Source organism: Nelumbo lutea, chromosome 1 (genome assembly GCF_056320005.1).
Source record: "Nelumbo lutea isolate HS-2025 chromosome 1, American lotus-T2T, whole genome shotgun sequence".
NCBI lineage: Eukaryota > Viridiplantae > Streptophyta > Magnoliopsida > Proteales > Nelumbonaceae > Nelumbo > Nelumbo lutea.
In genome coordinates this window covers 138698544-138723385 of record NC_142684.1, presented here as the reverse complement: position 1 = coordinate 138723385, position 24842 = coordinate 138698544, and the positions used below count along the sequence as shown (strand labels likewise).

The 24842-nt window shown below is 37.1% G+C and overlaps 1 protein-coding gene across 1 annotated transcript; it reads right to left on the bottom strand.

Moving 5' to 3' along the window:
- LOC148877880 (secretory carrier-associated membrane protein 1-like) lies at positions 1 to 24842 on the bottom strand. Its single transcript, XM_088945901.1, has 13 exons — positions 24403 to 24842; positions 22881 to 22946; positions 21237 to 21353; positions 21071 to 21133; positions 5483 to 5516; positions 5205 to 5327; positions 2857 to 2919; positions 2676 to 2769; positions 1964 to 2009; positions 1805 to 1872; positions 1166 to 1214; positions 536 to 601; positions 1 to 432 (listed from the first exon to the last, which is right to left on the bottom strand). Exons 1-13 carry the CDS (start codon positions 24460 to 24462, stop codon positions 346 to 348), a joined length of 936 nt encoding a protein of 311 aa, XP_088802027.1. The 5' UTR covers positions 24463 to 24842; the 3' UTR covers positions 1 to 345.

Here is a 24842-nt window from a genome sequence, read left to right as displayed (position 1 = left end):
TTGAAAATACAATGATCAGACGAAGATTTCTATAAACAACAAATACAAACCATACAAACATGTCAAGAATGACTGAAGCCGCAATCTGCACCTCCTCCAATATAAATTCAAAGTATACTCTGCTTCCATCAAGTTCCTATCAACCCCCCCGTTTACATCGAAGTCCTTTGATAATACCCTAAGAAACAACATAAAGAATAAAAAACTAAACAAGCTATGTAACATACGAAGAAAACGACCCAGCCAACACATGAAATTTTTCCATCTGCTCCCTTGCCGCTGAGGGCGCATCCAATCCATCCGTCATATCTATATCATGCTTTGTTCCAACTATCTCATGCCATGTCATATGGCTGCCCTCATGGCTCCCCTTGCAGCCTGACGCTTCATCTCTGCAGCTTTACCGCTACCTCGGAAATACATGTATACTTGCTGCACACAAGGAGAGAACAAAAAAGTTTGAAGAATTGGAATACAACTCATAAGTCTGTCGGTGTAGGTGGCATTTGGGGTGTAATGAAACAAGAAAGCTGACCTGAATGACCCAGATGCTGATCATCGATTCAACGCAGAATAGTCCAAATCCAATGAAGTAAAAGATCTATAAGCAAAGAAGAAACTACTAATTAGAGTCAAGGATTCAAGACCAGCAAGATTTTATAGATTTGATTCTTGACCGCGGTTCAAACTATAGGTACTTTCCAGAGTTTTCAACAATCAATGCTCATTTTTTTTTTCAGTTCGATAAATCCACAATAAGATATTTTAGGATGGGTATTAATGTTTAATCGTTTAAACCTATTAGAAGGCCCTAACTCTCAGTATTTAGCATTTCAGCAACCCTGAAAACTGATACGAATCGATAGTTTGACCACTCTTTAAGTTGGATGAAAAAATCTAAAGATTGAAAACAAAGATCATCAAATCATCATAGTAAGACAATTCCGTTTTTTTCTGAAACACATGCCTATAAATGATAAGAAATAACCAGGATCTCAGAGATGAGAGATCATAAATGTAAGTAATTATTTTATGCATACACTTGAAGACATCAATGCACCCGCATCATTCAGCTATATGCCATGGGCAGCATAGTTACTTACTTGTCAGTCTTTCTGAAATAATAGACTACAGTTAAAAATAACACTGTAAAATTTTAACTTACCCCAACCAAAACATTGCCACCTATGAGATCAACTGCAGGCAGGATACCCCTGTTCCACAGGAATAGAAAAGAAAACCTATTAGTAGCATACAAAAGAAGATGCTGATGAAACATTTTTGTTGTGCACAAAGCAGGGAGAGAGAAGTCAGGATTGTAGACTGTCCTTGCTCTTTATGCCCCAACAACAACCATTATTGCAAGCAAATTTTTATGCTTTGGTTGCAACCGTTGCTACAAGTGCAGACTAATTGATCTACTTTTCATTGTTCCAGAAATAATGTGACAATAGTTATTACAGTCAATACAACAAAAATGAGACCATGAACTAAAGCCAGTTTATCTTCAAGGTTCTCTCGATTATTGTTTGCCTTGGAGAAATTAACATGTTGAAAATACGAACCCAAAACCAATGTTTTAATAACTCAGATTGTCCATTGACCCAGAAAACCACCAAGTGGAGCTTGGCAGTTTAACCAGAAAGTTAACTCACTGGCCTGGTCAAACCATCAAAAAACCCAGAATCTAGTCAGCTGTCCACATTGCCAGTTCAACCACCAGGTCAATGATGGTTTGAAAACATGGCCCAACACATTTATCTGAGCTAATATCACCCAACTATGTTTACAAGGATAAACTTACGTGAGAGATTTCCCTTTGAAAATAATAGGAGGTGCCACTGCAGCAAAGATGCAAAAACCAATGTGGAGCTGACATAAAATCAAGAAATATGAGTTATAAAACCAGTATACATACCAGACATGGATCCAATTGATCGAGTAAACACAAAAATAAATTTACCAAGTAAAACAGGAAGAACCACCCAAACTTCAAAGCACTTTCAGTCCTGAGAGGGACAAAAAGAAAGAGAGGGGTTGTTAGGTACAATGTTGTAATTATGTAAAAAATCATTGTTGAAGCATTTAACCAAAAAATGAAATCTTTTTTTTTTTTTTTGGGGGGGGGGTGGGGTGGGGTGGGGGGAGACAAAGGAGAAATTTCATTAACCACAAACATGAGAAACAAAGGCAGAGTTCGACCATAAAATGATGAATAACATATACAACATGTAGGGCAAATCAGATGGGACCATAATGTAGCCAATGAAACAAATAAAAAAAATAAAACTTAGGACTCAAAGCAAAAAAATAGGTGTCTGTGTGTGGCCATTAAGGGGTCTCATTACAAAGTGCAACATCCCAATTCTTATCTAAAATTGAGAAATGAAATCTTCTAACCTCATTTCCAATATTTTTCTGGACCATCTAAGCCATTTATGAAATTAAAGGTTTATGCAATCACCTAATTAGGTCCATTCTTAGCTAAGAAGATCTATATGGCATATGCCAGATAAATAAAGAATTGGGCTATACCTGCTACATACTTGATTTTACAGCTAGACAGCTAGCCATCTTATGTAGCCTACAGGTTTCAGAATTTTCTTTTGGCATAATGGGCAAACAGGAAAGTAAGTCACCTTTATGTCTCAGTGAAGCATAGAAATGGTATGTACCTCATAGCACGATAAAGAGGGCGGTACCATAGCACATAGCCCCCTGGAACCCCTGATATGAAATAGATAATAGCTAGGAACCAGATTTTTACACCTACAACATCATAGATATACAACAAGGTCACACAATATAAATGAATAAATAAGATCCATAATCAAAAGATGAACACTTCAAACTAACCCTCTCCTTTAATCCAGGCCGTGGTAACTGCTACTATATTCCATAAAAGACAAGCAAACAACCCTGCACAATGTTGAAAGCTCAATCATGCAAATTGCCATGTGTTTAGCAGCAAAATCTTTAGAATGATGAGTTAAGATTATGTTGAATATTGAAGGTAATTAGACAAAAGATACAAAGCATGATCTTTTGTTTTATAGGTGAAATTGAATTTTATTGAAGGAAAGCACAACAAAAAAAAGGGCTTCTTACAAAGAGAAAGAAAGGGAAATTTTGCGAAAAGGCCAAAATGTAAAACAAAATTAGTCCAGGAGAGAAGTTCCCTGAAATAAACCACTACTCAAACACCATAAATGAAAAATTGGATATCAAATTGGCAATACTTAAGAACAATGAAATTGAATTTTATTGAAGGAAAGCACAACAAAAAAAAAGGTTTCTTACAAAGAGAAAGAAAGGGAAATTTTGCGAAAAGGCCAAAATGTAAAACAAAATTAGTCCAGGAGAGAAGTCCCATGAAATAAATCACTACTCAAACCCCATCACTGAAAAATTGGATATCAAATTGGCAATACTTACAATCCATCTTAAGAACAACGATAAGGCGCACCTAGGAACATTTAAGGGTATGCCCCTCGCCTAGGTCGCAGCACTTTCAAAAGGTGTGCACCTGGTGCAGCTTGTGCTTCAGCCGAGGCACACGCCTTTTGAAAATTTGTGCATTGTTTCAGTTTTTTTATGCATAGCAGCTGGGCCGGGGGGCTCTGCCCCCGGACCCCTGTCCAGAGCAGAGAGAACCCCATATTTTCTATTGTTGCTCATTCAATCATTTGGGCTTACCTCAAGGGGCTTAGTACAAAGGCAGTTCGTAGAATCAGGAATGTATAATGTTTAACATCATATTAGTTATTTGAAGTAATGCAATTGGGAAAAAAACGAGACTAAGAATTTACATGCCTGAATATGTTTTATTTTATTTTTTTCTTTTTGAGAAGGTAAAGTAAAATTTTATTGATGAGAGAAGATACAACACAACAGCAACCTAGTGGAAAAACACCAGGACTCAATACAACAGCAACCTAGTTTACATGCTTGAATATGTTTAATAATGTTATGTTTGATTTATTTTTTAATATGTTTTACATGTTATGTTTATGTATTTTAATTTGAGACAATAGGTTGTTTTAAGGCATTTATTTTAAAATTTATGTTTATATTTTTAATTTATAGTGTTTAATATTTTTAATAGTTTGCAGTTTTTGAATTTTTTTAATTTTTTTGGCCCTTTTTTTATCATTTTTTGCATTTTGTGCCTTGCTTCAAAAAGGCACACACCTCAGCTGCAAACTGGCCCTTTTGTGTGTGTGTGTGTGTGTGTGTGTGTGTGTGTGTTTTGTGCCTTGTATTTTTAAAAAACTGCTTAAGAAAAATGTTGAATCTGAAAGCAAAGGCCTTAAGGGTTGAGATTTTGGCTGTATTGGAAGATGTACAAAGGGAAAAGTTGATCAGTGAAGGTGATTACAAATTGGTGGTGGACTGGCTGCAAAAGGAGGAAAGTAGTTTTTCAAGATACAGCAATGAAAGGAAGAAGTTCAAGTGGAAAACACAGGGCATGGAAGTAAGACTGCATTAGGTCAAAAGAAGCACTAATTCTTTTGCTAATGTATTAGCAAAACAAGGTGTGGATAGAGACAATCTATTTTGGGCTCAGTGGTAAACTGTAAGAAATGTTGGGAGGGAGTTAAGAGAGCTTATCTCCTCTTTTTTTTTGCATGTTTGTATTCTTGATAAAAAGGATATCTATGTGCATGTAAATATGAAGCCTTACATTGATATATTTAATAAAGTAAACCTTGCTTAGAACAATGTAAAAGATTGTAAAGTGGGGAATATGTTGAGATATATTCTAGTAATGTTAATCTCAGTACCCGTGAAAATGAAAATATTTCGTGAAAATAATGGAAATATTAGACATTTTAAACCATGTTTATGCAAGGGACATGATTCCAATTCCTGAATAATCATGGTTAAACTCCTTTCTTGTATTTTGGTTTTTACATGGCTGTACTGACAAAGCTTGCAAGCTTGCAAGTTGCATCTTGATCACGACATAGTGGTTTCCAAGAGACTAACTCCTATGATATCCATACAAAGGCACCATATCATGTCAGATACTTAAATTTGTAGTGTAAGTTTCATATCTGATACCATATCCAGCTGTCCCTTCCATATCTGGGTAAATTGACTAACTCCCATATACACAATTTTTGAAAGCAGATAACATTCTGGCACTATAAGAATGACATACAAAAGTACAAAACATCCACAAAATAAGGGAGTAATAATACCTAAAAGTGTTGTAAATGCAACATACTGCAGCCTTTGTAGATGGATTGGTATTTCATTTGCAATGTCATGATGAATAATGGGAAAGAATGGCGGCCAGTTTTTCTCCTCTATAACAATTCCAGCTGTCAAAGAAAACAGAAAACTCAAAATCTGTGGGTAATAAAAGCAACAAAAAGAAATCTTCTTGAATGCTATAAAAAATATCATTTTGATTATTTGAAGTGTTTTTTGATGAATGATTATTTTAAGTGTTACACATAGAAGAGATGATAAACACCTCGTGCAGCAGCTTCCTCCTTCCTTTTTAGTTCCTGCAAAGCATTTAGAAATTGATTAGAGATCAAAGTAAAGATGCAACACATTGACCAAATCCATTGAATATTATCCATATATTGCATCAAGGAACCAATTTTACATAACAATGAGATAGCATATGCAAGCATGAATGTTTCTTCATATGAATATATAATGTATAAAGAGATGATATATAGATGTGGCATGCCTCCAGCAAGAACAATGCTGAGAATGCTGTCCTCTAATCACCAGTATATTCCCAAAAATAAAACATGAATCAAGTAAGACTCACATGATTAACCAAAAAAGAAGGTAGTTCTCTCAGTCTACACTCAAGAAAACTGGAAAAGAATGTCCAGTATTCTCTTGAAGTGAAACCTTTAATTTTTTTTCTATAGATAACTTCACTTTTTTTTTTTATGAATGAATGCATAACTTCACTATTTTATTAAAGCAATCAAAATAAGAGAAACAAAACAGATAAATAAGGGAGGACATGGAAGATTGATGAAGATATGGAAACAAAGAAAGAAACCATGGAGAAGTAGATTGGTTGTCCAATTCCTATACCAACTTCTGAATTTTTGGATGATAGGGATATTGGTATTTGTAGATAGATTGGGTCGAATGGGCCTTAGCCCATTACTATCTTATTGATTAGTTCTTTCTTGTTATTTGTTCATAATGAGCCTTTTCTTTATGAGCCTTTAATTCTTTTTATGTTTTCTAAGTATGCTGATGAGGTGGACACCCACTTAAGGGAAAACTTGTAATTTATGTAATCTTAGTAAGATTAATAAAATACTATAGTGGAGAAAGAGGAGATTATCGAACTCCTTCTTTCTCCCTTCTTCTCCCTTCTTCCTTCTTCTTGCTGTCTTCTTCTTCTCTTCCTCTTCTGCTATAATCTGAAATATGTTTACTAATTTTTATTGGTCTGAATCACATCTTCGTATCATAACAGGTCTTCCTTCTCTTTTATTTTTCTTTTCTTTACCCATACTCTTCTAATCGAAAAGTGTATAGAGATATAAGTTGTTGATTATTCAGAGAACTTGTATGCCTAGTTGGTAGAGGGTTTGGAGAGTCAGAATCTGGCCATAGATTGCCAAGAAGTGGGGCTGCTGATTTTTTGCCCAAAGCCCTAGCTGACTAGAGAGTTTTCAGTTACAAGTTAAAGAGACTGTTTGGGGGTGGAACTCAAGGCTTGGAGGGTTTCCTTTTGATCTCCAAAAGTGGGCCGGTTGCAGTTGGAAGAGGTTTGGGAAGCTCTGGTTGGAGCGGCTACTTCTTCTCTCTTTTTCCCCGGAGGCTAGGTATAGTGAAACCCTAGTTTTGGGATTTTTAAGTGTTGGACTGACCTCAGTTAGGTCTATAAAGCTTGAAATTCTTGTTTTTTGATTTTCGTTTGATCAATGGAGCAATCTGGAAGTGAGATGAAGCCGATCCCGGTGCCAATGGTTGGTCCCATAGATTCCATTTTGACAGGAGTGACTACAATCAAACTTGATGGAACAAATCATTTAGCTTGACCACAATCTATAAAGATTCATGTCCATAGTAGAGGTAAACTAGGGCTTCTCACAGTTATTGGATGGTTGTAAATTCTATGCAGCCCCACATACGCCAACATTATCTTTGGATGACTTCAGCCAAAGAGATTTGGGATAATGTTACAGAAACATATTCTTAGAAATTGAATGTTGCAAGAGCCTACAAAATGAAGAATGATGTGAATAATCTAAAACTGGTGGAGAAGAGTGTAGTTGTACTACTACTCAATGTTGAAGTCACTATGGCAGGAGATTGATGTTATGGAAGCAGTTGTATGGGAAAGCACCAAGGATGTAGAGACATTCAAGAAATTTGTGGAAAGAAACAGGGTGTTTGAGTTTCTTTTAGGACAACCCTGAATTTGATATTACAAGACATAATATTCTAGCCAATGATGAAGTAACACTTGCTCAGGCATATTCTATGGTGAGCAGTGAAGAAAGCAGGCGATAGGTACAGTTACAGGGTCCACCACCTTTAGAACATTTTTGCACATGCTAGAACAAAACCAAAGAGGTCAACCAAGAAGAAAGAGGTGATATGTGAATACGGCAAGAAACCAAAACATGCTAAGGATACTTGTTGGAAACTTCACCCAGATCTTCTTCCATATAGGTTTCGGGACAATAACAACAACTTTAAGAAAGGTGGTCAATCTAGAAAGCCCAAGAATGCAAATGTTGCTACAGCATCTGAAGGTGGAATAGAGAAAGTGAAGAAAATCTGTTGTGGAGAAGCTGGCAATAGTGAAGGCAAAATTTGAGGGATATGGGAGGTTAATTAATCACTTGGAGACTACTGTTGCAACTTCCTCCTCAGGCAACACCTCTTCATCCGCATTTGTTCATTCAGGTATTCGTGCTTCTACAAATCATGTTATAGCCTTAGGTAATCATAAAATTCCTTGGATTATAGATTTTGGTGCATCAGACCATATGACCAACATATCTAACCTTTTTTGTTCATATCGGCTCCTCTCTAGTAGAGAGAAGATTTCCCTTGCCGATGGGTCTCTTGCTCCCATCTCTGGCAAAGGGAATATTAAAGCCTCTAGCTCCCTTGTTTTGTCCTTTGTCCTTCATGTTCCCAAAGTTAGCACTAACATTTCATCTATTAATAGCTTAACAAAATCAAAGAATTGCATCATAACCTTCTTTCCTACTCATTGTGTTTTTTAAGATCTGAAAACTCAGAGGACGATTGGGAGTGACCATGAGGCGAATGGAATATATTTGTTGGATATCTCTGATCGAAGTCTTGGACCAACTAGTGGAGTAGCTTTGGAATCTATCTCATCAAAGCCCGTTGATAAAGTCATGTTATGTTATTTGAGATTTGGTCATTTGTCTTTTTCAGGTTTAAGTCATTTGTTTCCAAAAATGTTTAAGGGAATATCCCTATCGAGTCTTCATTGTGAATCATGTGAACTTGCAAAACATTGTAGACAATCTTTTTTAGAGAGTAATAAAATATCAGTTTCTCATTTCCATATTGTGCACTTTGATGAATGGAGACCATATCATTTATCTGCTATGGGGGGTTACAAGTATTTCATCCTTTTCATTGATGATTTCTCTCGTTACACCTGGATTTACCTTATGAGATCCTAGGATGAAGTGCCAAATATTGTACAAAATTTCATGAACTTATTCTTGCCTAGTTTAATACTCGGATCAAAATATTCCAATCTGATAATGCAAAGGAATATTTTGAGAAGAGCCTTTCCTCCTACTTTGATACCTTTGGAGTTATTCATTAGAGTTCTTGTTCCTACACTCCACAACAAAATGGAGTAGCAGAAAGGAAGAACCGACATGTGGTTGAGGTTGCAAGGAGCCTCTTTTTTGCTTCTCATGTTCCTGATAAGTTTTGGGGGGATGCCATCCTTATAGCTACATACTTGATAAACCAGATGCCTTCCCAAGTTCTGGCTTTTAAAACCCCCTTCCCAAGTTCATGTTCACAATCATCAGAGACACAAGTTTGAGCCTAAATCACACAAGTGTGTCTTCTTGGGATATGCCTCCACACAAAGGGGTATTGTTGTTTTGATCCAATTCGTGCCACTCGCTTGTTTCCAGAGAAGTCACATCTGCTGAGTTTGTTCCTTTCTTTGGTACTTCTCCTGAGGGGAAGCATTCAGAGAAGTTGTTTGCGATGTCACCATCTATCCCTTTTCCAATCCCTATTGAGTCTTCTATTGAGTCTCCTCTCATCAAGTCTTCTATTGAGTCTTCTTCTCATGTTCCTACTCCTCCTCTTGCTCATCCTCCCACATATTCCTCCCATCCTATTGTCCAAAGGTGGTACTAGAGACAAAAACTCGAGCATGTGCAAGTTGTTTCCACACCTCCAGATGAGTCTCTTGCACCTCCCATCACTACTGAGGTAACAGGTCAGCCCTCTTCTACCACTTCTACCTTCCTTGACATTGATCTCCCTATTGCTCTTCGCAAAGGCAAATGGAAATGTACAGTTCATTGAATTTCCAAACACCTGTCCTACAACCTTCTTTCCCCTTCCTACTATTCCTTTCTTGCCTCTGTTTCCACACATGTGACTCCTAGATCTGTCCTAGAAGCCTTATACAAACTAGAATGGAGGGATGCTATGATGACTGAATTAGATGTTTTGCACAAGAACAATACCTGGGAAATTGTGAATTTGCTAGATGATACTATCGAAAGATTTAAGGCCCGTTTGGTTGCTAAAGGGCACACTCAAATGTATGGTATTGATTACCCGGAGACTTTTGCCCCAGTGGCTAAAATGATTTTAGTTCGAGTTTTTCTATCTTTAGCTGCTACTTTTGATTGGCCACTTCATCAATTCGATGTTAAAAATGCTTTCTTGAATGGGGACCTACATGAAGAGGTCTATATGTCTTTACCTCTAGGGGTCTATGGGAAGGAGATGCAATGGAAGGTTTGTAAACTGAAGAAGTCTCTTTATGGCCTTAAGCAATTTCCTAGAGCCTGGTTTGACAGATTTCGAGCTGCCCTTGTTACTTTTGGGTACACACAGACTCAGTCAATCATACTCTGTTTGTTAAGAAGAGAGATTTCTTAGTGACCCTTCTAATTGTCTATGTTGATGATATTATAGTTATTGTAATGACACTCAGGAAGTTACTCATCTCAAAAGATTTCTTAACACTAAGTTTGAGATTAAAACTTGGGTGAACTAAGATATTTCTTGGGAATTGAAGTTGTCAGGTTTAAGGATGGTATCTTCATTTCTCAACGTAAGTATGTTCTTGATCTTCTTGCAAAGGCTAGCAAATTGGGTGCTCAACCAGCTTCCACTCCTATAGACCTAAATCATAAGCTGTCAACTACTGATAGTGAATTGTTGACTGATAGGGGAGTGTTCCAGAGACTGGTTGGGAAATTATTATATATTTGCATGACTCGACCAGATATATCCTATGCAGTTAGTGTAATTAGTCAGTTTATGCATTCTCCCAGATATACACATTTAGCAACTGCTGAGAGAGTTCTGTGCTATCTAAAAGGGCCTCTAGGGAAAGGTATCTTGTTTGCTAAGCATGGACACATGAAGTTGGAAACATACACTAATGTTGATTGGGTCGGATGTATTGATGATAGGAGGTCCACTTCAAGTTACTATGCTATGGTGGTAGGGAACATTATATCATGGAGGAGTAAAAAGCAATCTGTAGTGGCTAGATCCTCGGATGAAGCAGAGTACAGGGCAATGGCACATGAGTTTCAGAACTTTTGTGGTTAAGATCACTTTTAGAAGAACTGGGTAAAGACTATGAGAAGCCAATGATGTTATATTGTGACAACCAAGCCGCTATCAACATTACACATAACCCTGTTCAGCATGACATAACTAAGCACATAGAAGTTAACAGGCACTTTATACGGGAGAGAGTTGTTTCAAGAGAAGTCTGACTACCATTTATTGCTTCTGAAGAATAATTGGCTAGTTCACTATATAAGCAAGCTGAGCATAAGAGTGCAGAGAGATTGGGCCGAATGGGCCCTAGCCCATTACTATCTTATTGATTAATTATTTCTTGTTATTTGTTCTTAATGGGCCTTTAATTCTTTTTATGTTTTCCAAGTATACTGATGAGGTGGACGCCCACTTAAGGGCAGATTTGTAATTTATGTAATCTTAGTAAGATTAATAAAAGATTAGAGTGGAGAAAGAGTAGATTATCAAACTCCTTTCTCCCTTCTTCTCCATCCTTCTTCTTCTTGCTGTCTTCTTCTTCTTCTCTTCCTCTTCTGCTATAATCTGAAATATTTTTACTATTTTTTATTGGTCTGAATCACATCTTATTTATTTCAAGCTTTTTAATTTATTTTATAGTTCTAGGTGTCTTAAGATGAGGATTGTTTCCATTTGCTAATCTCCTGCTCCTTTGCTACAGCCTTATGGAGTTGGAGCCTTAGTTTATTTGGAGGTAGGTGGTCTCTGCCATCTGATGTGAGTTTTTTATTTAACCCATCTATTTTTGTATGGCACACTAGAAGAGGCAAGTTCATGTGGAAATGTATCAGGGCAACCACCTTATGGACTCTCTAGGAGGAAAGGAATGCAAGAGTCTTCTTAGAGAAGGAAAGAAGCTTGGATGAAGTGAAGGACTATATTCTAACAAAAGCAATACATTGGCTGAAACCTTGGATATATTTGTTGATTTCTCTTTTAATGACCTATGGAGGAATTGGTTAATAATAGCTAATACTTCTACAAAGAAGAATAGAAGTTTGTTAGAATGGGATCCACGTCCTAAAGGTGTCATCAAGTTAAATTTTGATGGGAGCATCCAAGGTAACCCTGGGCCTTCAGGTATAGGGGGTGTCCTAAGGAATAAGGATAACAACATCATCTCCTTATTCTCAGGACCGGTAGGAGTGGGGAACTCTACAAGGGCAGAAATACTAGCTGCCGTACAAGGAATTCAGACCGCTGCCCAGCTTGGGGTGGAACATCTCCTAGTTGAAGGGGACTCTCAAGGTGGTAACAAGGTGGCTTCTAAACCCGAATGTTACCATTCAGGGCTACAAAGATCTCGTCAAAAAAGTAAAGTAGTTGACCAGTAATATGAGAGTTGAGATAAAATGGGTAAGCAGGCCAGCCAATACTATGGCTGATTCTTTGGCAAACAAGGGGTTTCCAAGGAGGATCTTTTGTGTGCTACATTGTAACTTGTTCTAATATATTGGAAAGTTGTACTTAACTAGCTTGGAAAGGTTGCATCTCGTGCCTCTCCCTGGGTACATTGTACTATTTATCATTGCTGATTTATAAATTTCGTTCGATTATCAAAAAAAAAAGAATAGGGTTCCAAGTTTTCAAGAAATTTACTATAATTTTGAAAATACATGGATTTGTAATTACTATTTAGAGTAAAATAACAAGTTACTATTTTTAGTTAATTCTAGTGTCTTTACATTATGTTAGTTTTAGTAGGATTTGTAAGGTATCATTGGCATAGTTTGGGAGTTAGAGTCATTATTGAAGTGTTCCTATAGGTTACTTAATACTTTATGGGTTTGTCTTAGCTCTAAAGTAAGTAAAAGTTGGGTCAGTTTCTGAGTCCTTAGAAGAATTGATGAAATAAAGTTTGGTTTAGTGAACTTTGGTTGTTGTCAGGATTCTCCTACCTATTTCTTCTTCTAAGTGATCCGTCTCCTTGCTGTTTACCTACTTCACACTCCCACTACCAGATTTGAAATTTGTAGATGCATCACAGATTGATTACAGACCTTGTGGGTCACAACCTAGTCCTCAATGCAATTTTCCCCCAAATAATCAATTACTCCAACAACTCACAAGCAACATATCCTCAAACCCAACTATCACCATAGAAAGACAAATTCTGTGTATTCCTGACCTTGCACAACTGTTTGTTAGATAATTAGTGGATCTCTGCAACCATCTGAATAACATGGTTGTTAAGGCATATAGGCAATTCTAGGCAATAGTGGAGAACCTAATTGCCTAGGTGATTAGAAAATGGAATTTGAAAGAGAAAAAATCTAAATTATATGTTAATCCCTAGTTGTATACACCAGCAAGCATATAAATAGAAAAATAGCAACATTTTTTTACTAATAAAAACAAGGTAATCATAATATTGAGAAGAAAATAGCATTTTTAATCTACTAGTACCAATAGCTCAAACACAATGTTGCAAATAAATACATTAATAGGGCAATTGTACATCCAAAAATTACTAGCAACTAAGGAAAGCTACAAGTTTTACAAACAAAAGATCTGAGAGAGAGAGAAATGAAAGAAAGTAAACTAAATGGAACCCCTGCTCCATCTAATGAGAGAATGAGAATATAATTGCAGGAAAAAAAAGGAAAAACGACAACGTGAACTTTCTCTTTTCTACTTTCTTTCTCTCTCTCAAAACCAGTGTTTTAAAAGCACAAGGGGCAATTTGCGCCAGAGGCGCAAAGCGCAATGTGAGGCACACGCCTTTTTGAAGCAAGGACAAAAATACAAAAAATTCCAAAAATAAAAAAAAAATCAAAAAATCAAAAAAAATCAAAAAACAAAAAATATATAAATAAAATATATATAACATAATATTAATAAAAAATATTAACTTAAATTTTAAAATAAATGTTTTAAAAAACCTATTATCTAAAATCGAAATACATAAGCATAACATGTAAAGCATATTGAAATGAAAATTTAAAAATTAAATCAAACATATAAACATTTTCAAGCATGTAAAACCCAAAATCTCTTTTTTTCCTCAATTGCATTACTTTAAGTAGCTAATGTGATGTAAAACATATTGCTTTCCTAATTTTATGAGCCGCCTTTGTACCACGACCCTCGAGGCAATCCCAAACAAGTCTATGTTAGGGTCTTAAATTCTTATTTCTCACATAAAAAATAACAATTTTATGATTTAATTGCCTTTTCAGAAGATATTTTATTAGGATGAATGAATGAACAACATTAACAAATAGGGATTCTCAAAGCATGCCTTGGGCGACGCAAGGTGCATCAAGCGCACGCCTAGGTGCACCAGGTATGCACCTTTTGAAAATGTTGTGCCTAGGACCTAGGCGAGGCACATGCCCTACAATGCGCCTTGCCTGTGCGCCTAAGCGTGCCTGAGGCACGCCTTTTATTTATTTATTTTCTTTGGAAAAGGTAAGATAAATTTATTCAAACAGAAAAGGAGAAATACAACAAAATACAAGCCAAAAAGATGGCCTGTGAGCAAATCAGATTACAGACTCCACCAAGACTGAGAACAAACAAGAGAGGCACGCCTTTTAAATCACTACTTAAAACCCTTAGGTCCTTTATTTTTTATCAACAACTGCAAATTTCATTAAAAAAAAGAGATAAATTACAAAGGAGGAGAGATAAAATCTCTTAACTCTCAATAAAAACTAAAATAAAGTTGCAGTTGAGCCCAAAACAACTGATTTCTTCCCACCCCTTGTTTAGATAATGCATCAGCAAATCCATTAACAGTTCTCTTAACCCAATTTAATCTCGCATTCATTCCTCATGTCAGGCATTTAAATTTCTTTCTTTCACTGTTGTAGATCCAAAGTCCATATTCTTCCTTTTGCAGCCAACCCACCACCAGCTTTCAGTCCTCTCCAATGTTGTAAAACGTGGAGGCGTGACGCGAGGCGTTCCACTACCTAGAGGCGTGAAGCGTAGTTCAGAATGCAAGAGGCGTAAGCCTCCTGAACACAAGGAGGCGTAAGCCTCCTTAAGAGGAGGGGGGTTAGGAGGAGGATGAAGAGGAAGGGGGGATCTCATTTTTTCTTTATTTTTAATAAAAGTCTTTTATATTAACAAGAATAAAAATGCCTAACATTAGTTCAAAGGTTGGGGGGGGGGGGGGCGGCTGCTTGTCAATGCAGAGGCGAGCGAGCGAAGCGGAGCAAGACCCCCCTAACTCAAAAAAAAAAAAAAGGGATGCATCAAAAATGGGGCGGGAGGTCTAGGGGCGAAGCCCCCCAAACAAAGGGGAAAGGGGCAAACCACTTTCTTTCGCCTTATCTTTTCTTCCCTTTTCTTCCCTTTCCTTTCCGTTTCTCTTTTTTTTTCTTCTCTTTCTTTTTCTTTCCCTTCCCTTTCTTTTCCTTCCCATTCCTTTCCGTTTTTTTTTCTTTTTTCTTTTCTTTTCTGTCTTTTTATATCAGATGTGCATGAGCGCAAGAGGCGTACGCCTCAAAGGTGTCCGCGCCTCTAGCATGTCCTTTGCTATTTGCACACCTTCCAACATGACCAAAATCTCAACCCTCAAATAATCCCCTTCACCTAGTGGCCCTGAACAATAATTCTACCTTCCTCGTTCCTGAAAACACCACCAATACCTGATGAACACGGATTGCCTGCACTACTCCCATCAAAATTAAGCTTCATGAATTGGTGGGGACCATATGGGGTGTGTAACAAACTTATGTCAGTCTGAACTAGCCACTTCCTTCCAATTTCTCATAATATCACCCGTTAAAAAATCAGCAAATAACTCCAAAGACTTAACCCACTAAACCACCCTAACAATGTTAGTCTCAATAATAGCCTCTCTACTTCTTTCCCTATCTGAGAATATCCTTGAATTCCTTTCCTCCCAAATGGTCCAACTCAAAGTAGCTCTTTAACATCTCCACGTCAATCTTCCCCTCTTCTTTGGCCATTAAACCACCCAAACAATGTTAGTCTCAATAATAGCCTCTCTGCTTCCTCCCCTATCTAAGAATATCCTTAAATTCCTTTCCTCCCAAATGGTCCAACTCAAAGTAGCTCTTTAACATCTCCACGTCAATCTTCCCCTCTTCTTTGGCCAACTAAAATATGTAGAAGCAAACAAACTTTGCACATTTGGTGGGAGGATCCACCTACACCCAAACAAGGAGAAAAACCATTCCCAGATGGAAATTACAGAAGGGCAGGAGATTAATAAAAGATTCTCCATTAGTTTTACAGAGAACGCACCAATGCAGGGATCAGCACCAAACCAGTCTTTTTCCTTGGAGCAAATCATAAGTATTTATTATTTGCAAGAACACTTCCCAACATAGACCTCCAATTTTGGGAGGGATAGGTTTACACAAAACCTCCTTAACAGGGAAGGAAAGGTTGCCCCAAACTATCTAAGAGTTAAGACCATGAAAAAGGAAGCACAAGAAAAGGTACTAGTGGAGGAGTGAGTCCAAATTCAACTATCAAGTTTGGAAGAATCCAGGAAAACCCCTTCAAACATATGAAGCAAATTCAAGACATTGTTTAATTCCAAAGCCCTTAGACCCTTTCTTGGGCCCAAATCCCTATCAAAACATGTGCTTGAACTAGAAGAAACCAGGAAAGTAGAAAGAAGCTCATTTTTGTATCTTGAAAGAACAAAGAAAGAAGGAAATTTATCTTTCAAAGCAAGATCCCCCACTCAGACATATTCCCAAAATCTTATCAAATTACCAGAGCATAGATCATACCTGATACACAGTAAGGAAGAAGGTAGAATAGCATGGATGACCTTCCAAGAAGAAGCTCTCGTGGCCCTAGTTAGTACTCCTACATCCCAACCATCCGCCACATGCCCGTGAATGCTCACAATAACCTTTTCCCATAGTCTGTCCCTATTCTCAGGTAGTCTTCAAAACCATTTGCCCAACAAAGCCACACTTCTACAAATTTCCTAACCCTAGACCCTTATATTCCTTACTTCTACCAAGTACTAACTACTTCCCATCTAACTCTATGATCATTTTTCTCCGCACCTAGCTCCCACAAGAAATCCTTCATCATCTTTTCCAATTTCTTCCCCACCCCCTCTAGCATCTTAAAGACAAGCATATTACACAAGCAAGTTTTTCTTTTTGAAGGATCAATAGAAATTTTTCAGTAAACTGAAAAAGAGGTACAATACAAAACATTTGGTTGTCAAGTTGACAAACCAAACATAGATACACCACTCAAACTGAAAATAAATCTTCATTACAGGGATGCAACTCAAAAGTACTCCAAAAGTTTTCTAACAAATCAGCTTTGTTCACTTTATCGAACTCTGGAAGCTATAGAACCCAATCTGATATCAGATCACACACTACAGTTACCAAAAGATCAATGGTCTTTGACTTGTCTTCATATTACACAGGCAAGTTAGCTAGAGTGGATTTGATCAAAGTAATCCTACCTCCCAAAGAAAGGTAATTTTTCTTCCAAGAGGCAAGCATTTTAGCAAACCTTTCTACAATGGGCCCAAAAACTACTACTCTTTGGATTGTCTCCCAAAGATAAATCTAAATATTTCAAAGACCATTGAGACACCACACATCCTAAAATGCATGCACTCTCTACCAATTCCCTTTCCTCCAATGTTAATTTCCACTAAACAACTATGATTATGTCATCCACTAATTTCAAATTCCTAACCCACCTTCTATCCCCTCCCTCGTAGAACAAAATTATGTCATCAACAAATTGCAAATGTGTGATTGAAATCCCATCTTGACCAACTTTCCAACCCCTCACTAGGCCTCGTGAATCTACCTAATAATTAAGAGTTAAAATGAAGGGGGAGAGAGGAGTTTAGATTAGCTGAACACTTTAGCTGTTCAGCGGGCTGTGGAACCAATGATGAGGTTCCATGCCAGTATTAAATTCATAGGCCCCACTGTAAAAGATGTGGGCCCCATATATTTAATACTGGCATGGAACCTTATCATTGGTTACATAGCCTGCTGAACAGCTAAAGCGTTTAGCTAAACCTTGCTCGGGAGAGAGGATCCCCTTGTCTAATTCTTCTTAAGGCCAGAATGAAGTCCGCCATAGTTTTCCATTCACTAGAATGGAATAATGACAAGTTCTAATGCACCCAATTATCCACTTACACCACCTCTCCTCAAATCCAAAGCTTCTCATCACTTCCAACAAAAAGGACCAATCCACCATATCATAAGCTTTCTCCAAATCCAATTTGAATATTAATCATTTCTTTCCTTCTTTTTTCATCTCCACCACACTTTCACTCGCAATTAGAATTTGATCAGTGATTTGCCTATTCTTCACAAAGACCCCTTGATTAAAAGAAATGGTAATAAGGAAAGCTACCCTGATCCTTAGAGACAAAACCTTAGCAATTATTTTATATAAGGTATTCACTAGGCTAATGGATCTACTCTCCAGGATGAATTGCATCAGACTTTTTAGGCACCAAAGCAATAAAGGTTGAGTTTAAACCTGGATTTATTATCCCTCTCCCAAAGAATTCATTGGAAACGTCCTACAAGTCCTCTTTCAAAATATCCCAACAATCTTGATAAAAAGCTATTATAAACCCATCCAGCCCTGGTGTTTTACATCTGTCCATAGAAAAAACAGCCTCCCTTATTTCCTCCAATTCAAATTTGCTCTTGAACTAGTCTTTTAACTAATGTGATAAATCAGCTATTCAAAACCATCCAACCACACTCTATTTACTCTCCCTCTTCCCTCACAATAGTGGTCTGCACAGTACCAACAGGGGTTTGCAGCTCTGCATTAGGCTGGGAACCTAGAGAAAGACTAACAAACATAGAACAGGAGTTAGTATCTAAAACCGAAATGAAAACAGTACCTGAAATTGTGGGATGAGTAGAGGCAGGAGGCCAGCAGCTAGACCTAAAGGCTCTGTTGTCCTTCCCTATAAATTTGGTTGGATAATACCATCACTGCCATTAAAGTTTTGTTGGAAAGAGCCTCCTGTCTCTGTTAATACTTTTTTATTACTCCCAATAATCTGTCGATGAACCCCTCCTGGAATCCCTCTGAAAGCTCTTGAAGATTCTTCACTAATTCCTTACAGACACCCTGCCCAGAGGTTTGATGTGGTTCAGGTTTACCCTTGTCCAGGCTTTGGTTATCATCCCCATCAACATCCTTGTACAAAGAATTGTCAATACCTTCTACATGATTAATTGGAATCAAATTAGAGGTTGCATTAAACTTGACCCCTTCATCAACGATGAGCAAACCAGCACTAAGAACCTCCTCCCTGTTGCCTTCATTCTTCTCCTGATCCCCTATACTTAAAAGTTCCAATACAACAGTAATACCCTAAAACAAAATGTAAATACTAAATAGTATTTAGTACATGATAGAGTATATCATCAACAACAACAACAATAATAATAATAATATAATGCAACCATAGTAATAATATCATAATAAAGCACCCACCAAAATTTTGTCGCCCAGGCAGCGTACTTGACACCTAGGTAACATCTTGAAAACAATGCAGAACAAGATGTCGCTGCGGTCTCAAAGACCTATCTTCCTGAATCTGATAATGTAGCTAGCTTCCCCCACCCTCCACCTCTTATATGCCCTATCACTATCTCTTCCTCCACTAAACTATCAACCTCAATACATGAAGAAATACCAATATCTCAGTTCTAACAAAGGGCCCATGACCAATCAATCAACCCAGAGTATACCAGGAGTACCTCACCCAGAAAAGTTTCTAAAAGCACCTCCATCCCCAATTGCCCTGGATTCCCCCAATGAGCAACCATCAATATTCAGCTTGACTGCACCTAAGATAGGTGGGGCCCAATCTAGTGGATAATTTGTCTGCTAGAAGACTAAACCTTGGCAATCCCAGAGTTTGTCAAGATGCAATCCCTTAGAGATCAAAAGAAACCAAAATGCCAGGAGAAACCCGACTTGGGCCTCACTATTCAAGATGCAACAGGAAGCAATCTGAAACAGGATATGGCATAAAGGTTAGGAGAATGGGCACAAAGTGGAGAACCCTCCCAAAAGGTCCACCCAGAATTTCACTTTGACACCACAAAATGGGACATATATGTAACTCGAGGCCCAAGGTGGAGTCCATTGTCCATATGGAACTCCTAGTAAGCCCCATATTACAATCATTTGAACTCATGCAATCAATGTTTTTCATAATATAATGGGAGAACCCATTGCTTCCAAAGAAAATTTCCACAATCACTTGGCCAATATTGAGGTATTTCTATCTCCAACCTTCCATCGTCTAGCACCGACCTCCTTTATCTTTACAAACTATATTCATTAACTCCCTCTTTTTAGCTCCAAGCTCCCACAAGAAATCTCTAATGATCCTCACACTTTACACCAACATGGAACTGGGAACCTTAAAAACAGAGAAGCAGTACCAGCAAGTTAGATAAAGTCAATTTTATCAGAGAATCCTGCCTTGTAGATAGATGTGGTTCTTCTTCCATGGCAATAGCTTCCTGACGAAGTGGTCAATCACAGGATTCTATTGGTGAATTGGATAAATCACATCCCATAAATCTACCACAATCACTTACCACCTACTCCTCACACGCCAGAAACCCTTAGTTGTTTTATTGTATGAATTTAGAATAATGTTGTATTTGCAGGGAGTCCTTTTTCTTTTAATAAAGTTTCACCTTTCAAAATACTTTAGAATAAATTCCAAATTCTTTGTCATTTATATTTTATGACAATCATAATCAATGTGACAACAAATAATCTAGCTTGCATGTTGGTCTAATTAAGCTTCTCTTCATGCCTTCTAATTATGACTGATGTATCTCTCAATGCTATTGATCATGATTCAGTTCAAGCATGACTCTGAAAGCCTATCGTGCATGGTTTGGGCCAACTCTGCTTGGTGCTATACATCACAGTCCTTGCAATATTGTTATTTTGGGGGTTAGTCCTTCAACTCAGCTATCACCACTGTGGGAGGTGGAATGCCCTTATATTTCTTGTATTACTAATATTTCTTTGTCTTCTAATAAGGTTCTGATCTGCTTTATAGATAAAAGTATATATAATATGGATTTTCCAATTGCAATAAATGCTCAAAATTGTAATAACACATCATGTATCTCCAGAAATGTATTAAATAAATGAATGTCCCTCAAAATAGTTCACAAATTCAAATCATAACGTCATACAAACACAGCAAAAAGTGGTGAGAAATCCATCAGCAATTACTAAACATAAATATATCATTACTTCCATGATTTCTATTCACATGAAGTAAGACAAGTACCTGTTCTCTCTTCCTCAATTCAGCCTCCTTAGCTTGAAGCTCCTTCTCCTTCTTTTTTAAATCCTAAATTTATACAAAAGGCAATTAAAGAAAATAAAATTTATTTGACCAACACTAAATAGCATATATGATTTAACCTCTTCACCTTCCTTAAAATTGCACTCACCTTTTCTGTACCAAGAGGAATATCAACTGTTGCACCACGGCCATAGTTAAAATCTGCAGGCTCAGGTGGAAGGGGCGAAAGCCTTGAATTTGTGGCAGAAGGAACACTTCCAGGATTCTAGAAAGTAAATAGAATAAGGTTAAGGCATGGTTTACTTAATAAGCAAAGCATAATTGTAGAAGCATGATAAATACGTTTGCTACTAAAAACACCAAAAACTATTTGTGCATTTTCCACGATCCCACGCTTGAAAACTTAGGTGCTTAAAGCAAAGCTGGGAAATTGGATTGGGTTGCCAGTCCAGTCACTCTTTAGTGGTGTAGCAAAGTTTATCCAAGGACTCATTTGAAGGAGAGTGAGATGTTGGATAGATTTTATTTTTCTGTAAGTTCTAAGATTATAAAAGATGAATGGTTTGCCTTCTTTTACTTATAGGAGTTAAAGTCACTGCCTCGAGATGGTGAACACCTTATGTCCCTCCCCTCCCTACACCTTATGCTGTTATCCCCCCACATTCCTCCCTCCTTTTCTCTCATACTGGTTGTTGATAAGAAAGATGGTCAGCGGAAAAAAAAAAAAAAAAAAGTAACTCAATATCTACTCTCATGAGGAAGTTCAGGATCCCATTAACAGAAATTAGTTCATCAGTTTTCCTATTAAATTAGCAGATTGACATGGTCTAGTGGTCAATCTCCTTTTTTTTTCTCCTCGTATTTGTAGCAGCAGATAATTTTCTATTATTTAAAATGGAAACAGAGCACTTTCTGGTTGCACTTCAAGAAACATTAGTACCTTTTAGATCTAAGAATATGTCCTTTTAACACCAAGGCTTCTCTAGTTGTATGGAGGAATAGGGGGGACTTTTTTCCTCTGTATGCACCTCTATAATTTTACATCATATATATATATATATATATAAAAGAACTGTAAAATGATGATATGGTGGGCCTATAGTCTCATAATAGAACATGCAGTCTTATTCCTCAATTTCCCAAGGGTCAACATATTTAGTATGTGGTTGGTATAGCTTCCATTTAATAAGTAAACGTTTGTACTTGATTTGTCTTCAAAACTGAGAAAAGTACTTGATAAACCGTTTATGGACCACTAGGCACCACATCAGCAGAACAGTTAATAAACGCTCAACCATAGAGGGAAGCGTTAAAATGAAGCTTCCCCCAACGGTTGGTGTGCACATAAATCAAAACCCAACTTTTGTGAATATCAATGTGTACGGATGAATATGATGAGAAAAATGCTGATTTGGCGATGAAATGGTAGCATTTTGATAAACGCCCACTGAACAAAACACACGCTTAATATTTTTCCAAGATACATGATCTGTGCATATTTACAGGCATTCTTTTTGTATATGGTTGAGAGCCCCTCACTCTCCTTTTGATTTTAATACAATACATTACAATGATATCAGTTATCAAAAATAAATAAACCCCTAAGGTCAATCAAACAGCCAAACAATGCAACTCGTAAGCTAAGCATACAATATTTAAATAATATAATTTCCAAGACATATCTCAATGGAGCAAAAAATTAGGACATTCATCAATAATATCAGCTATATTTCTCTCTAACGAAAACCAGTACATGTCAGGGCAAATTGAAAGGAAATAAATATGAACTTACTGTTGTAAAAAATGCACCTCCACCATAGTGTGATTGACCCGATGCTTTACCCCTAGCAGCTGGATCCTGATGTTAAAGATATAAGGGGAGGTTGATTAAAGTTAAAGCTAGCATAGTTCAATATAGAAGGTAAGAAAAAAATGAAGAAGTTCTTTTTCACATAAAAATCAGACATTCTATACCACAATTAAATCCAGAAAGAGAACAAAAAAAGGAAAAAAAAAAGAAAAAGGAGATCAGACAAGAACACCACATCATCTTGTTCAATGTACAAGTGCACATAAAGGCCTAGCATATGTTTTGTTCAAAAAAAAATGCATTAACCAATTTTGTGTGTACATGAAAACAAAGCATGAAGCCATGAACATAATGATACGAATACGAAGTCCTCGGCTAAGTTTTATCTGGATAAGACCGTCCACATATGTCCCATATGCAAGAACAAAACAGGTATTTGAAAATGTCAATCTCTTTAAAAAATAATAATTGTCAATGCCCTTGTAACAAAAAATCTGTCTTATATTCACCTACATAGTTGTACAACATTTAATGAATAAATGTTTGTCTGGATGGTCAATCATACAGTATTGAGATTTAAAGAAAAAATAACTAAAAAAAATGTTTGTCTGGATGGTTAATCATGCCTTTAATTTCTCTGTAGACTCCAAAAAGCCCATTAACTACTCCTAGATGGCAAAACCTAATTAAAGCAAATTGCTCTACAATTATGCAGCATTCTTTAGTTCCTAAAGAGTTATTTCTTTGAAGTTGCTCAAGAAAATATGATAAACCATTTTAGGGCCCCTATAAAGTTCTGCGAACACAATAAGCAGTTAACATACACGGGAAGAAAAACAAGAGTGTAAGCGAGCACAAAAAAAACCTCTGAAGCAATCCTCTGGCTCTGGGTAAACCAGCAGTGACCAAATAATATGGATCCGTAGATATACAAGGACTGAATTTCACAAGCACCTCAAATATGGGAAGAGATTGGCCTCCTAAAACAGAACCTTTCTTGTTCATAACCAAACTCAATAACACAATCAATTTATAAAATCCAAGAGAACTAAAATAACCATCTCACACTCTAAATCTACTAACACAAATAATATCCCATTAACCCACTAATCCACTAACCACTAGACACATAAGACAGAATTATCATCCAAATCAGAAATGCGAAGAAGAGAAAACACAATCCAAATCATAAATGTGGATTTGCAAACCAGATCTCATCATCCAGACAAGCAAACACCAAAATACGGCCCAAATCTCTTTTGTGCTCGATTTAACAGATAGAAGAAAAAAACTAAATGAAACGGACAGTAAATTGAACATCCAGAAACCTAAAATTTCACATACAGATTAAATAAAGCAAACACACAGCAAAATTCCCTCAACTCATATGGTCAAAACATGTCTGGAAAATCAGAAAGAAACGCATAATAAAGAGAAGAAGAAGATGGAAAAGAGTAGAAAGGACAAAGGATCAATAAGTCAAAGATCATAGAGACAAACTCACTGCGAATGGATTAACTTCTTCTTCCTCCTCGAAAGGATTGGGATCGTACCGACCGGCCATAACAGTAGATCCTCAGAAATCAATCCTCAGTGTTAAAAAACAAAAACCAAAGGATCTGGAGGTGCAAACAAGTAAGAGAAACGATTTCAAGCACCAGATTTACAAACCTAGGGCTTCTTTTGCTCCTCTCGCAGGTAACAACTAACACATGAAACGGCGAGCGAGAGAGAGAGAGAAAGATGAGGAAAAATTTGCTTTCGGTCGTATTACGCTTTGGAAAAACGACGACTTCGCTTTTTTTTTAGTTTGTAAAATATTGACAACAAGAGGGGAAGGAGAAGCAGCCAGAAAAATCCACCCTCCCACCGTTACTCGTTCAGTTGTTATTACTGAAAGGGAAAGTTTCCGATGACTATACTTTGCTCCCCCGACTTTAAAAT